General features: G+C 46.3%; 2 protein-coding genes across 2 annotated transcripts in view; one reads left to right on the top strand and one right to left on the bottom strand.

Annotated features, from left to right (window-relative positions):
- LOC106821303 (E3 ubiquitin-protein ligase RNF31-like) overlaps nucleotides 1–2,404 on the top strand; it is a 6,443-nt gene extending 4,039 nt beyond the window's left edge. The window contains exons 7-9 of the mRNA XM_014826056.1: nucleotides 116–142; nucleotides 510–552; nucleotides 2,166–2,404. Coding sequence (XP_014681542.1) covers nucleotides 116–142; nucleotides 510–552; nucleotides 2,166–2,364 — 269 coding nt within the window. The 3' untranslated portion in view covers nucleotides 2,365–2,404. The remainder of the gene's footprint in view (nucleotides 1–115; nucleotides 143–509; nucleotides 553–2,165) is intronic.
- A 2,601-nt stretch (nucleotides 2,405–5,005) lies between these two features.
- Nucleotides 5,006–16,807, bottom strand: part of LOC106821302 — a 12,582-nt gene continuing 780 nt past the window's right edge. Inside the window, exons 2-9 of the mRNA XM_014826055.1 lie at nucleotides 15,339–15,552; nucleotides 14,552–14,666; nucleotides 13,668–13,850; nucleotides 12,598–12,746; nucleotides 9,711–10,771; nucleotides 7,916–7,986; nucleotides 5,648–6,048; nucleotides 5,006–5,560 (exon numbers count right to left, since the gene is read on the bottom strand). Coding sequence (XP_014681541.1) covers nucleotides 5,006–5,560; nucleotides 5,648–6,048; nucleotides 7,916–7,986; nucleotides 9,711–10,771; nucleotides 12,598–12,746; nucleotides 13,668–13,850; nucleotides 14,552–14,666; nucleotides 15,339–15,503 — 2,700 coding nt within the window. The 5' untranslated portion in view covers nucleotides 15,504–15,552. The remainder of the gene's footprint in view (nucleotides 5,561–5,647; nucleotides 6,049–7,915; nucleotides 7,987–9,710; nucleotides 10,772–12,597; nucleotides 12,747–13,667; nucleotides 13,851–14,551; nucleotides 14,667–15,338; nucleotides 15,553–16,807) is intronic.

The following is a 16,807-nucleotide window of genomic DNA, read 5'->3' as shown; positions in this document are numbered from 1 at the left end:
TAGATAGATATATAACAGGGATTGAATTTGGACCTGGCACCTTGCATTCTGTACTGATGACATTTGACAATAAACTTGTGTCAATGTTTGATGGAATATGTTCTTCTTGGAACAGACTATGGTATCACATTTCAAAAACGCTGTCAGATGGCAGTTTCACAGTAAGGCTGTCATGCTTGGCATTACAGAATTGCCAGGCAGCATTATGTTATCAAAACGCTTGACCAAAATATTATTACAATATTGACACGGGCACTTACTACCATTACATTTAATTAACTAACTTTGATTAATGATATATAGTTACGACTACATAATACGTAGGTAAATAATTGGGTGCCCACTAAAAATAATATTAATTGAGGCTCTCTAAATCGTCTTGTGTGTGATATTCTTACACACGATAACAATTACTTTGGAATGTGTGTTGCTTCAGAAGGGGGAACAAAGGTGTCAGGTCCGTGCTACAGGGCACAAATGAGGCAGGAGAAGACATATGACAGCATAAGTGCGGCAAGCAAGGAGTGCGAACAGTGCCCAGGACTCATGCAGGTATACATAAGCCCGCCGCTGGAGTGCTGGCCATGTGAGATGTACACTGCTGGGGGCATGCCTTATGTACCATTTTGCCCAGCCACGGCTTACACAGTGGAAAAGTCATTCAATTCTATCACGACAATAATTACAATTAAATTACGACTGTCTATCACAAGCTTGTTGTCAAATGCTGCTCGCTAATAATATAATATAAATAACATAAATAAATAATGTGTGTGTGACTGGTAGCCGTGCATCGACGAAGTCGATACCTCAGGAAAAACAACACTAATCCTTTTAATTCTGGACACTTCACTACACAGACTACTACTTATTTACTACTAGTTCTATTAGAGCATAAAATGCACTCTCTACATACTAGTGCAGTGGCATGGTTCTTAATCTGTGGTAGGTGGACCCTATGAGGTCCGTGATGGGGTCAAGGGTCCGGTGAAACAGGCAGCATAAAAATGTTGTGCTTATGTGCATTTTTCTGGGGAGGGCGGCAGTCCGTAGGCTTTCACCAGATCTTAAAGGGGTCCATGACTCAGAAAAGGTTATAAGGAACCTACTGTTCTAATCATAGCCCGTGCTTATTATGTTACTCCCGTAACACGTCTGTGACACACATGCCGCATATTATGTTATCCCAGTAGCACGTCTGTGCACCAACCTGCGCTATTATGTTTACGTACACGTCTGTGGACAACCTGGCCCGCCATTATGTTATTCTGCGCACGTCTGCGACGGTGCATTCTTTCCGCAGGGTGCACATACCCGAGTACGCTTGTGCGGAGCCTCATACAGAAGCACGCATCGACGCGGCGCCACTGCTCACGAACCGGCTAAGCTGCGGCCGTGCTGCAGCGCGACGCGCGTCGACCGTGCCCCGCATGACGCGTCTCGCAGTGCGTGCACCTACTTGGCACTCGGCTGCTCGACGAAGGTTGCAGCGAAAAGGCCGCTCACGTAGACGTCGCCGCGCCGTCCGCTCGCGTAGACCTGTCAGCCGCCGTCGTCCGCCCACATAGACCGTCGCCGTCGATGCGTGCCGGCTCCGCGTAACCGTTCGCCATGCCGTCGTCACGCTCGGGTAGGACGTCCGCCGCCGTTGTCCGCTCGCGGTAAGACCGGTCGCCGCGTCGTTCGCTCGCATAAGCCGTCGCCGCGCCGTTCGTGCCGCTCGCGATCGAACGTCGCCGCCGTCGTCCTGCCGGCGCGTTAGACCGTCCGGCGCCGTCGTCCCGCTCGGTTAGAACCGGTCCGCCGGTCGTCCGTATGTTTGCAGCCGACGGACACGCCTGCGGCGCACTAGCAGTTCGACCGCGGGACGCGCGGACATTTAGCACCGTTCGCCGCCCGTCGTCCCGCTCGCGGTAGACAGTCGCCGCCGTCGTCCGCTCGCGTAGGCCCGGTCGCCATCCGCTTTGATCGGCGGCCCTTGTAGACCGGTCCGCACGTTGTCGGCGCTTCGCAGTGCGACGGTAACCGGTTCGTTACTAAGCCTTTTATCTTTCATCTTATCTAAAGGAGTTTCCAACATTATATTCAGTGACCTGCTGGTCTCCCTACAAGGGCATTTTGATCTCGGTGAGCGAACACGTCTGCGACGGTCATTCTTTCCGCAGGGTGCACTACACCGAGTACTTGGCGGAGCTCATACAGAAGCACGGCATCGACCCGGCGCCACTGCTCACCGACCGCAAGCTGCAGGCCGTGCTGCAGCGCGAGCGCGTCGCCGTGCCTCGCATGACCGCGTCCGAGTCGCGCGCCACCTATTGGCATCGGCTGCTCGACGAGGTGCAGACGAAGGTCCCGCTCACGTAGACCGTCGCCGCCGTCGTCCGCTCGCGTAGACCGTCGCCGCCGTCGTTCGCTCGCGTAGACCGTCGCCGCTGTCGTCCGCTCGCGTAGACCGTCGCCGCCGTCGTCCGCTCGCGTAGACCGTCGCCGCCGTCGTCCGCTCGCGTAGACCGTCGCCGCCGTCGTCCGCTCGCGTAGACCGTCGCCGCCGTCGTCCGCTCGCGTAGACCGTCGCCATCGTTGTCGGCGGCCCTCTTAGACGGTCGCCGTTGTCGGCTCGCGTGGACGGTCACGGTCGTACTAAGCCTTATACTCTTTCATCTTATCTGAGGAGTTCCCAACATTATATTCAGTGACCTGTGTTCCTACAGGGCATTTTTATACTCGGTGAGCGAAATACTCTTCCGAGTATTATGGTAGTCTATGAGAAGCACCCAACTCTATGCACAGATAGTTACATTCCTGCAAACTTATCGTACTTGGGGAGAAGAGACTGTCTGTGTGTGCATAGAGAGACTAATTACGTCCCTGCATAGTATATCGTAGTCTAGGTGTATCTGACTTCATGTGCAGACACGTGTGTCTCTGCAGTATATTGTACTTTTCGAGGGGTACGTTGGTGTGACAATGTTTATAGGCCTGGGTTAATTTCATCAGAATGTGGCTCTGTTGTTCCTAGCATTGTTCTTTCACCCGCCACCTTTGCAGCAAGACTCCAGACACCTGTGTATATAAATAATCCAGATATCTATTCGGGGGTGGCACCAGATATTGTGTTATAGAGGGGATGAGGTCCACGGTTTATATACTCACATTATGTATCCGAAATTAGAAGTTAAGATTTTTAAGATCCGTTTTATTTCTAAATTTGAAAGTTTTAAATGGCATCTTTAACGTATCTATCAGGAAGAAGATTGCTATAACTATATACAACCATTGATATATTGTGATAATCATGTAATAATGATGTGAACATATAAAGCGGCCCTTCATCTTGCTGATTGTTTTCGCAAGGGAATGCGACCAAGTGCAGCGCTGAAGATAAAAAGACGGCGAGTCATTCCCTAGTGGGGTAGGGTGCTGGTTGAGCCTCTGTGGCGGGCTTGAAGAGGGCTGTAACCCCACTGCCCCCTATCTGGTGCCACTCCGTCTCCTATGGTATAGTATCTTTGAAAAACCATGATAATCGGATATTCGAGCATGAGACGATGTGTACCAAGTGTGATACGAATGCATTCGATAAGTACCAAGTGTTTGATAGGCAATTTCTGGCCAGTCTCAGGTTCAGAACTATCTAGCTAGGTCTCTGTGTATCTGTGTGCAATGCTGAGCTTCACTTATCAATGGACCTGGCAGTGTAACAGACGTTCAGTTGTTAAGCTGTAATTTGTTGTAGTCATATGTTGTAGTCATATGTGCCTACATACCCAATGTGATTATTTGCTTTGAATTATATGGAAATAATTGTTATTTGTTTACAAAGAAGACCAACTATTAAAATTTTGTGTAAAGATCAAATCCACGTTATATTTTACACTCCTCATGTTTGACCATTCATTTTACAATAACAGCCATAAATAATTTGATCCTATTTTCATTCTATGGCATCATACCTTCGATATTCACCATACTATATTGGCACCATGTTGTTTAGTTGTACCCTGTAAAGACAACACAAGTAATTCAGTCGGTAATAATATTTACAAAGTTACGCTGTACATCCTTGCCGAATTAAATAAAGTCTCACTTACTGTTGGATGTACATTAAAACTTAAAAATCAACTTGACATGGATCGACCCAGGCAGTTTGGTGGGAGACTAGCCACCAACCAACCAACAGTAACAAGTGGCTAAGAACTCTGTTAACACTAACGCAACTACGGCGACGTAATTATGATCATCACGTCTCAAACAGGAAGAAAGGGTAGAGGGGAATGTATTACACGTATTCGATAATAAATCTAGCCTGCTAGATTCTGCATGGTATGTAGATAAGACAGCAGGATACTATAAAGTGTTATTATACTTTATATACAGTATTGAGCAAATGGACATGAATCGGTAATCCAGTGAGCAAAGCCAAATCACAAGAGATACCGGCTACTGTCAATCCTGGTTTGATTAGTTGAACGCTGTCACTGCAAGCAGTGCTTTACTGCCTCAGAACGCCACCACATACGTACAAAAACATCTCGAGGCCAAACGCGCGGCTTTAGTAAACTATGTATAATTGTACACGTAACACAGTTTGCGCGTCCCAGCGGACAGAGATGACATATTAAATATTGATAATACTGTTGTTGATACTAGGACGTTCTCCGTGTGGCTACACACAGTAACAGTGAGAACTACGCTCAGGCACATGCTTCACTTATCAATGTCGAAGCACCATCACTAGCTTCTTTCACATTGGCTACGCAATATCAGTTATATTAGTTGCAGTACCAGTCGAAATATTGATTGTACTATGAAATTTCTAATATATATCTATCTTTCCATAGCAGTCACTTCCAACTAAAATTTGAAAGGTCCTGATGACTCTACTCCATGATTATATATTATTCTTTTCCTACAACAAAAGGTTGTACTGTGTACTCGGTTTGTCTCATAGCACTGGCACAGAATTTACATAGTACGCGCGGACTTCCGCCGGACTTAGGAACTGCTATTGCGAGTCGTTCACCACGTCCTGTCCGCTCAACTCGGAAGCCAGATCTTTATCGGAGTCGTCCTCACCGTCCCGGGACGTCGGTGCCGGAAACAGCTCGTCCAGCGTCTTCCGGCCGTTACCCTTGTGCATGAACAGGTCCTTTTTGAGCTTCGCCTTGAGAATCTCCGCGTCGAGTTCGCAGCCGGTGGCACCCTCGCACGACGTGCTCTCGGACTCGACGGGTGCGGCGGCGGCGGCAGCGAGGGCGACGCGCGCGAGCCGGTACAGCTCGTCGCTCGTGTGATCCCCGAACGGGTAGCCGGACGTGTCCTCGGGGAGGCTGTCCGACGACGAGTCGACGCCGTCGTCGTCGTCGTCGTCGCTCTCGCCGTCGGCCATGCCCCAGTGCACCTCCATGTGCGCGATCATCTCGGCGCGCGTCGGGCACGAGAACGCGCACAGCGAGCACTGAAACGCGTTGTCGCTCGCCTCGTCCTCCCCGCCGCCGCCGCCGCGCGCCGCCGCCTCGTCGCTCGCGTCCCCGCTCGCGTCGCCGTCGTCCTCGAGCCGCTGCACCTCGATCGAGTCGTCGTCGTCGTCGTCCTCCTCCTCCTCGTCCTCCTCGTCCTCCTCCATCCCGGGGAAGACGGCGGAGGCGCTGCGGTCGTAGCACGAGTTCAGGATGATTTCATCGGGCGTCGTCTCGTTCGTGAGGTCGGTCGGGCTCGCGAGCGAGCCGGAGCATTTCAGCGTCTTGCAGTGGAACTTCTTGTGCGCGCGCAGGCCCTTGCGCGATGCGAGGTACTTGCTGCAGAACTCGCACATCTGCTTCTTCCAGAACATGGCGCCGGGCAGCATCTTCGGCGAACGCTGGCTCGCGGCGGCTGCGGCTGCTGCTGCGGCCCGCGTCGTCGCGCCGACAAACGCCGACGTCGCGCCGACGAACGCCGACGTCGGGAACGCGGCGTCCGAGATCGGCAGCGGCGTCGCGTAGGACGACGACTGAGCGTCGAGACGACTCGCCTTGCTGCTGTCATTGTTGACGGGTTTCGCCGTGCCTGCGAGTACGAAGCGTGCGCGCGTTAGCGGCGGCGTGTTCTGCCGTGCGATGCCGATACGACATGCATCGCGATATTTGGGCCGCAATACGATGCATATTACGATATATCATGGACACGACTGCAGTAACTGAGAGGTCTATAACAGTAGTGTCCTTGTTTTAAACTTTGCTACCCATACTTTTACACTTTCACACAATTCTCTTGTATTATCTCATGGGAATGTCTGTAGACTGCACGTGAGAAAAGTTATACGATGCAGTGTATCAAAGAGTAACGTATATAACTATATATATTACAGTGACACACACACACACGTACGTATATATACATAATATCAAGAGCGTATAAAGAAGGAGAGCGTACAACGGTGAAATGCTGAAACCATCTTGCAGTATTAGTCGAATTAATAAACTTTCCCTGTTTTATTTTGACGATTCTTTGCAGTATTATTGATCAGCTGTCCTACCTTGTTAATATAAAGCAAACCGCATGTCCCTACGATGCCCCTACGCTGAGATAATGAGCGGTGGAAATCTGGTATTTTCGCCGAAAACCGACTCGAGATCACTTTTTACTATGACAGTCTCTCTCTTTGAGATAACTTCGGGAAACCTCGCGTGTTTCCGTCAATGATTGACAAATGGAATGAATGATGTCTGTTATTGATTGCCATAGTGATGACCCCCACCTGTGCCCACCTCACGCTGGATGTATAGCTTTGTGTATAGTAAACTCTATAGTACTGACGTGAGTCAGCGCTACCATGGCGCTACATAGCAGCGACCGGAAGCAATACACTGGCCACAAAGCGAGAGACAGTCACAGTAAAAAGTGATCTCGAGTCGGTTTTCAGCGAAAATACCAGATTCGTAGGGACATGCGGTTTGTTTTATATTAACAAGGTAGGACAGCTGATCAATAATACTGCAAAGAATCGTCAAAATAAAACGGGGAAAGTTTATTAATTCGACATACTGCAACATGGTTTCAGCATTTCACCGTTGTACGCTCTCCTTCTTTATACGCTCTTGATAATATATATACATAGTTGGTATTGCACACAAACAGGGCATGCTGCACAGAATCATTTGATGAAGATAAAACCAATATGAAAGATGAAGGAAAGATTATGAAAGGAACAAAAACAACAATAACAATAGTAATCGACACACTACTTCACACCCTACACGAATGTAACATTAACATGTACATTGATAAAGCTTTAAAAAAGGCGAGTAGAATCAAGCAACACAAGTAGTAATTTGCTGCGATCAAATTAGAAGGCACACTCAGTATGGCTCAAGGGGTCGTTGTCGTATCAGGTACTACAGATATGTACCCGAGGTACATATATGTATACACAAAGTGTACCAGACTTGTACTACAGAAGTGTACCCTAACCCTAACACTAACCCTAACCCTAAACATACCTCATATAAAAATATAAACATAATACTAAACAACCTAAAACTACCTCGGGTACATATCTGTAGTACCTGATACGACAACGACCCCATCTGCCTCAGTATGGCAACTCGTACAGCAGGGCAGGTGGTTTCGCTGGAAAGAGGACATAACCTGGTTTTCCAACTATAATCTACCGACATAATTATAGAGTACTGTAATAGTTCATTCCTTAAACATGAACTTAATTATATTGTTCCAAAAAAGGTGTGCAAGAGTTTCATACTTTAAAAGGTGCCTGCCTTTTAAAACTGAGATTTTTTAAACTAATAAGCCTAGCTACGAATTAAAATAAAACAAAAGTAAACCTTTCTGCGCTTGAAATTCGCTAACATGCCATTAAAGGACACGTTTCAAACGGCCACTGTTACCTAGAAGTAAGGTTTTCCATATTTCTTACCACTGTGGTCAAATAGCAGATGCTCATCCAGTTGTTGACTTGTTCGAAAACTCATCTCACAAGCTTTGCATCTGCAGTGAGAGAGAGTAAACAACATTAGTACGCAACGAAAAATTATAAAATCGCATTTCTTCGACAATACTTAGAATTAACAGGTATTTTTATCACTATTATTATATAACTATAATACCATATTATACGATTTATTTTTAGCAAAGATGCATTATTTTCCCTATTAGCAATAATTCATCATCAGTTATTAAACATTCATATTAGACTATCTCCACGTTGGCATCAGGTAGTAATCCTCAGCGCCTCCGAGAAACCAAATCGAAACCAAAACTATTTGCATCGAAATCATGTGATCGTGCACACAACATTTATGCGCAACGCTCACATGCACATGCACGTCATGTGCTTTCAGTGACGAGCCTATACTGAAGAAGAACAAACTGAACAAGATACGATGTCACAATTGTTCGCAACTCTGCAACACGTGCAAGAAGCAGCTGCACACGTGCTGAACTTGCTTTACCTCCTAGTCCACATTCAGCCACACACAAAAAACTAACTGAATGATATAAAACTGCAAATTATCCAGTCTCTAGCACAATTAGCAGTTGAACGTGGACAAAACATGCTTTTACGACAGCTCCCGGTCTACATTGTCGTGGAAAAAATGAAAGTGTCAATGACACTGTAGCTGGCCTTGGGTGTGATAAAAGAAGGCGGGGGGATATATAAAGCAAGAGTATATATGGGAAGAACTCCCATTATATAGCATATCTCCCATTATATACTTTTGATAATGATATATGCATAAGTTTTGATGCGAAAATAAATGTTTCAGATCTGAAAGTCTGACATCTTTACGAGAGATGGCGCTACGCCTAAATGATCGCCATTTTGGTTTTCAAATATCACGCAAATAAAAACAATAAAATATTCCAGTCAAATTACTGTAACGAAGAATCTAAAACATAATATTACATGTATATATAGGTATGATTGTAGAGTTGTTAACCAGTTAGACGAAATAAACGTAATAGGACGTAAATCATCTCTCCCATAGGAGTAACAACTGTTTTGGGGCTAGCCTTACACATTCACATACCAAAATCGAATATTCCATTAGATGGCCATTTTCATTTTTGCCAAAAAGTGGGCGTGGCTCGAAAGTAGGTCGACTAGCGTGCTCCATAATAGGGTGTTCAAATCTCTCCCATAGGAGTAACAACTGTATGCAATTTGAAACATGTGGGTCAAACGGTTCTTGAGTTATCGTTGACCGTAGGCAGACACTGAAATGCATAGTGAAATTGCCAAAATCTACCTAATTTGCATAAATTAAAAAAAATATCAAAACCCGTGTGATATGTTTTGGGGCCAGTGCTTATTCATTCACATACATATGAGCAAAATCCGTTGAACCTGAACTGACTTATGGCCATTTCCATTTTTGCCAAAAAGTGGACGTGGCTCGAAAGTAGGTTGACGTGCGTGCTCCAAAATAGGACGTTCAAACCTCTCCCATAGGAGTAACAACTGCATGCAATTTGAAACATGTGGGTCAAACGGTTCTTGAGTTATCGTTGACCGTAACCAAATGTTGACGGACGGACGGACTGACGGACGGACGGATGTACGACGGACGACACCCCATGGCAATAGCTCATCTTGACGATGTCAAGGCGAGCTAAAAACGAACAAAACGATACACGATGAGGCGATTTGTCCACTGTGATACGTGCAATCATCAGCCATGCGCACGCAAAACCTCGCCGAGCCAACTTGCCTGAACAGCGACTCCCAGTGCTCATCGTTGCGATGCTGCAGCAGCTGCTTTTCACCCTCGCCGTAGAACGAGCAGCGGTCGCACTTCAATCGGTCGTGCTTGCGACGCGCGTGCACGAGCACACGGTCCCAGTAGGTGGCGCGGAAGCGGCAGAATGCGCACTGGAATGGCTTCAGCGCGACATGGCGCGCGCGGATGTGCCGCTGCAGGTGCCAGTTGTCCATCGCGAAGAACGGACACTGCGGACACGTGTACTTGAGCGTCTTAACCGGCGGCGGCGGCGGCGGAGGCGGGGCGGCCGCGCCGGCTCCGTTCGTGCACTCGACGGAGACGTGCGGCGATATAGGCGGCGACGCCGCGCCGTCCCGCTCGAGGCTCTTCGCGAGCTTCGTCTTCGAGATCTTCTCGGCGACGTCGTCGCGGATCGCAAACAGCGTCTTGTCGACCGTCTTCTCCGCGACCGCGGCCGCCGCAGCGTCGGCTGCGAGCCGCGCGCTTTTCCGCGGCCGGCCCTTCGACGGCGTCAGGTTCGCGGCAGCGGCGGTCTCGACGACCTCGTCCGCATGGAAGCGCTTCGCCGCACCGCCGCCGTCGTCCGCGTCGTTGACGTCGTCGTCGACCCAGTCGAACTCCTTGCGCTTCCAGCTCTCGCTGGCCTCGACGAGGTCGTCGACGTCGAGGTAGCCCTGCGCGGGAAGCCCGTCGCCGTTCAGCTCGCCGCCGCCGGACTTGCGCGGTCGCGGCAGGTCGATCGTCGTGAAGTACTTGTATCCGCTCGAGTTGTCCCGGTTGAAGCGGATCACCTTCGTCGAGTCCCACGTGGCGCTCGTGTGCAGCCGCAGGAAGTGCTTCTTGATGTGCTCGACGCGCTTGAACTTCTGCTGGCACACGTAGCAGGCGAACGGCCGCTCGCCGCTGTGCGTGAGCGAGTGTCGCCGCGCGAGGTCGCCGCGATTCGTCTCGTAGCCGCACACGTTGCAGCGGTACTTCTTCGGGCCGTCGTCCGTCATGCCCGTGATGAAGTTTGACAGCTTCTTCAGGTGCTTGAGCAAGGTGATCACCTGGAAGAGCAAAGGGGAGTTGAATTTCAGATACACATTATATGTACATATTTGAATACATACGTACCTTCATCGGGGGTCAAATTTTACATGTATTATACTATTCTATATATATATATTCATTCACGTACAGTAACAACATAAGTTTCGCATACATCGTCTCAGATATACGTTATACTTCAGGAGTCAAACTTTATACGTACATATTTGCATACATATATTATAATTCAGCGGTGCAATTTTATGCACACACACAAACACACACATATATATATATATATATATATATATATGTATTACAGGACATAAAAATATAAGATATTACACCAGACCCGTAGTCAGGGAGATTAAACAGACGAAACTAAGCATTTTCCCAGACTGAGCATAAATTATTTAAACAAGTGCCGCGGAGCGACAGCGCTCATCTCACGTCTACTGCGGTGACTCTGTGGTGGAGTGGTGGGATTCTAGTAAACCCTGTTAGTCCCAAATGTGTTCACATATGCGCCGAAACAGTGGAAGGCACAGGGATGGTATCAGGACCCTTCTAGAAGGAATGTTCGTTGGAATCGTTATGAAAGTTGCCACGAGATGGCGTGTACGTTGAAGTGTCTTAAGATTAAAGATGGAAGCTCCCATCGTACGTAGTAGCAACAACTATTTGCAAGACAGAATAGGTAAGCACTCATCCATTTACCTATGCAAGCCTACAGGCTAAAATAGAGAGCTACCACCTGTAACTAATTAACGCAGGCAAAAACTACACAGTACTATCACCACCACATGCACTGGTATGTGGCCACTGGCAGTGGCATAAGTTACATGTAACACACTGACAGTACAGAATGCCATAGAAATTATACGATTTAAGGAGCATAAACCTTCTTCAACCAAATTTAGCTTTTGAAATTTCACTGTGACATTGTAGCCTCATACATCCAGGCATGTATAGATTCTACTAGCAAACCCGACAGTCAAATTCTTTCTAACAGTAAACAAATCCATGTTTAGCCCTCCTCTTAAGGGTCAAAATGTTATCCGACACTTGTCGCATGTCAGCGGAAAGTACATTTCATGGTCCTTTCAATAAAGCCATAAAAATGGTAGGGCATCGCTGAAACAAAAAAGTTTTTCAATCGCTCCGTACGACGATGTCCTCAGAAAATGTCTAAAATCTGCCCTGTGCCCCATTGACCTTTGACCTGTGACCTCTTTTCCTACCATGATGCTATACACCAACTATCACGAGCCTAGGTCGAGCCGTTTAGATTTGTGCCGCAATTCTGCATTTCCTCCCTATACCTTAAGTTAAGGAGGGAATGTTCCCCCTTATTTTACACCTCTTGACCTTTGACCTTTGACCCCCAGCCTCGACATCCCAACTCGTTTTCGGATTACTCCCCCACGTCCCGGATATCGTGACCGTACGTCGAGCCGTTTAGATTTGTGCCCAACTGTTGACGGACAGATGCACGCACGCACGCACGGACGGACAATCATGCGATTCTACAAGCTGATGTGATAAAGATGAGCTTAAAACTGATGTGCAGTAAGACATACATAACATATCCATAATACATGACTGCGGTTGCCAGTCCCATACTAAAGTATGTAAAGTGATATTTAAATTTTTCATGCCCTTTATTAACATGCCTCAATACAAGCATTAATGAAACAACCAATGCTACACGGTTGTTTACCTTGGTTGATTACCTCGGAATGCCTGTCGAGACGGCACGTTACCTAACCTCATTCATCTCAAGCTGCGTGAAAATCACCTGCATAACCCATTAGTTTTCAAATGCCTCAAAGCATGCAATACTCACTTCAGTGTATATCGGCACATTCTTGACAAGGTCTGCCTTATCGACACTCTCTTGGTGCGACGTCTCAACATGATTGAGTAGGCCACGCACCCAAGAGCTACTGTATGAGCAAATCGGGCAGATAAAACACTTTGTGTTTAGGTGGACCCCTGTGCAAATAACATAAGACATACGACTTATTAATAATTCCGATTTTTGATAAATTCACATGTTGCAACTCGTGTGCTAGACTAACAGGAATTGAGAATAAACTGAAACAAATTACAATATAAGGAATAATTACAAATAGGTGTACATACATCCATAACGCACAGACTTATATAATTATATAACAGCAATAAAATATGATACAGAAGTGGCGATATTGTGTCGATATTAAAGGCATACTAAGCCCATTGATTATGCAATGTTGATGAATGCTAGAGTAACTGGCACCTTGTGTAGTTAATAAGTACATAACCTTACATCCAAACACGTATTAGTTTGTTCAATATCACTGCTGGTTACTAAGAAATGTCTAATTGAAATCCGCAGTCCAAGAAATCAGTTGTTTACAGTTTCAAACCGCTGCCGGCGAAGCGGGTGTGATACAGATTTATAGTGCACCGAACATTTTCGCACGCATGCTCGGCCGTACGCAATGCTATCACCAGTGATTTTGTAAACACGGACGCTCGTGATAAGGAACTTTTTGTCAGGGCTGTCCATGTGCGTCCGTGATTAGTACGTGTTTTACTCCATTTCCATGTTTAGTCCGTGGCCGTGGTTACACCGCTGACACCTCCATTTCATCTGGCGTCCAAAACATACGGGCCGCACAAATGTTTACATCATCGCTTGACTCCTGGATAACATTTACGGCACGTAAATGAATATCAACAACCGATTTCAAGTCTTGCTTGTAATGTAACCAGCAGTGATATTGGACAAACTAATACGCGTTTGGCTATAAGGTTATGTACTTATTAACTACACAAGGTGCCAGTTACTCTAGCATTCGTCAACATTGCGTAATCAATGGGCCTAGTATGCCTTTAAATTAAACTCACGCAACCATTCATTACTCATACCTAGATAATGTTCAGCTAGATGGGAGGCGGATCCTCGCATTGGGCAGCTAATGCAGTGGTACTCCTTGGTCATGGGGTTGTAGCGCGCGACCTTGGAACCGCTCACAGCCAGTCCCTGAGGCATCTCTATCAACCCATCTTGGTCGGGTAAGACAGGTACGCCACCGGTCAAAGCGAAGACATCTGAAATGTAGCAGACACTGGTAAGGTAAGGTAAGGTAAGGTAAGGTAAGGTAAGGTAAGGTAAGGTAAGGTAAGGTAAGGTAAGGTAAGGTAAGGTAAGGTAAGGTAAGGTAAGGTAAGGTAAGGTAAGGTAAGGTAAGGTAAGGTAGAAGGCATGCTTCTGCATGGCATGTAAGATTTCGCGTGCATATTGCAACTAGTATTCTTTCTCATGTAACAACAGTCGGTCAACAACAACAACAACAGGTAACAAGTCGATAGGCGAATTTCTGATGAGAAAGACAAAATAAGAAACTTCAATTACTAAACGTAAACTGCAACGTAAAGATCAAGGACGAAGTGAGCTCGGACTCACTCCTCGTGAAGCTGGGCATCCAGGACGTCGACACCGTGCTAAGCAAAGGCAGAATGAGGTGGCTCAGGCCACGTTGAACGCAGTAACGGATGGATAGCTCGAGCTCGCAAGCTCGAGGTGGACTCTCAGAGAGGACCCGGCAAACCGAAGAAGACGTGGGAGGAGGTGGTAAAGAGCGACCGGGCGAAGCTCGGCTTGGAAACGACGGACCCTCAAACCCGCTCTGCGTGGAGAGGGTGTCTCTGACGACGACAAGTCAAACAGGCCCCACCCTCGGGAGAGGATCAATTCAGGCCTGGATAAACTAAAGCCGGATGATGATGATGATGACTATTATTCCACTTACCGAAGTCATCATTTGTATCGGAGAGGTCATCATCACAGTCAAAGAAAAGTGAGCTGTAGTCACTCTCTGTTAAACTAACATATGGAAAATCTGCTCCACTGCAGTCTTCTAAGCCCTGCATAAACGGTAAATAAGCAACTTACAAACTGCAATTTGCAATTAGTAACTGGTTAAATGTGACATCTCCTCATAGATAAACTTCCGAGTTTCTACCCTAGAATATTGTACACATGCAATACACTGCCAGGCAAATATATAACATCAGATACTGTAACAAGATGCTTAGATTATTTAAGGGCGTTTTAATTGAATTATTTATTATGGGAGAAAGTTGTAACATACTTCCACCAGAAGCATATTAAGTTAACAATTGCCATCAGTAGGAAAGGACTCAATTTCAGTAAATTACAAGATTCAGGTTTACAGCTATCCTTCAATAAGTTCTTTCTTCAGGCCGGAGTTAACATGACAGTCAGAGCAAGTAAGGAAAGCAAGTACTAGGGAGAGACTTTGGTTGCGAGGTGTCGGGCAAGAAATGTTTTTTTCATTTATGTTCATGGTCACTACACTTGTACTTGCCAAGATAAGCATGTACAGAAGATACTATACCAAGATTGATGATGCTTGGAGAAGGGGGAACATCTGAACGAAAAAAAAGTAGAATGCAGCTAATCAGGACATAGCTCTTAATATATTATATTTACTAAAAAATGCCAACAAGAGACACCAACGTGATGAACATGAATGCTCTAGGGAAGTCTTGACATTCGGTTAATTCTATACTTACTGCTATATAGAGATCCGCTTCACTCTGTCCCGTATCAGTCCTATCGACTGTCGTCCGCGTACCATCGTCCTTACTCTCCATTTTTACATATTCGGCACAAGCTAAGGTTCCATGTGGGTCCTCATCTGGATCTGTTGGTTCGACCTTCACGATGACGTCATCCATGGTTACAAACACACATGCATGCGATAAGCCATGTGCATACTTTGTGCACCTAAAAAAGCAACACGTATGTGACACTCGATATGCTGGTGCAATCATATGGAATCAATGCATTGCTGTGCAGCAGAAGTAGATCCACTGTGCTACCTTTCTTCAACTTCAGCTCATATAGTGGTGACACAGTGGAAAGTCAATGTTTACATGCACACCATGATGCATTACTTAACTTTAGTTATCCTTATGCATCTCTACCACTTTTCAAGTGCCACTTTGTGGCGAATAATGCCTACCTGAAATTACTAAAAGCAATTAATGTGAAAAATTGTGCACAAAGAAAATGCCCAAAACAATGCATTGCCAATATCTTCAGCATCTGTGGTATTCGTTGGGAGGCAAGCGGTAATACGTGAAAAGTATGCTATTGACCTCGAGCATAAACTGGGTCAGCTGTGAAAATTATGCACCAATTTATAAAGCTGAGGCCCTTTTCCAATCTTGTGAATTTTTTCCTATATAAATGCAGAGCAGGGTGGATAGTGGTCCTACAGTAATGCATAATTAGCAATCTGATGCCTACTCAGGGTGTTAGCCAGGAAGAAAAATCAGGGAGTCTCACCATCTGAGCGAAGTGATGATGCTGTGGGTGCAAAGCGCCCTAGGGGGAGGGCCTTACAATAAAAAAAAGGAAATTTAGTCTGAAATGCCCAAAAGACAGGAATCTGATATTTTATATTCTTATAAGCGCTGTTGTCAGTTATACAAGGTGTATAATATATAAAATTGGGCCGCCCTCATGCCGTCTCTATCAAATTTCACCCGTCTGATCCAAGAATACGCCTTCCAAAACATGGGTAGACAGGTCTCTGGCTAACACACTGTGCCTACTAGAGAAACCTCCAAACCTATGTACCTAGTGGAGAATTATATGAATTAACTCACCAATACTTAAGATGCCATCATTAAATTATTTACCATGCTCAGTGGCTCATTTAGAGCTACACTACTTAGAAAGCAAGTAATTGCTAAGTAATTAATGTACGCTGTGGCTATATGCCCGGCAGCCGGGCACGGTCTTCGTTTTCCTAAACGCTGTGGCTATATGCCCGGCAGCCGGGCACGGTCTTCGTTTTCCTAAATGCCCGGCAGTTCTTAACCCTAACTCTAACCCTAACCCTAAACCTAACAAAAACCCTAACTCTAGCCCTAAACCTAGCCCTAACCCTAACCCTAAACCTAACAAAAACCCTAACTCTAGCCCTAAACCTAGCCCTAACCCTAACCCTAAACCTAACAAAAACCCTAACTCT

The sequence above is a fragment of the Priapulus caudatus genome, unplaced genomic scaffold (genome assembly GCF_000485595.1).
Source record: "Priapulus caudatus unplaced genomic scaffold, Priapulus_caudatus-5.0.1 Scaffold68, whole genome shotgun sequence".
Taxonomy (NCBI): domain Eukaryota; kingdom Metazoa; phylum Priapulida; class Priapulimorpha; order Priapulimorphida; family Priapulidae; genus Priapulus; species Priapulus caudatus.
This window is presented reverse-complemented; position numbering and strand designations above follow the sequence as displayed.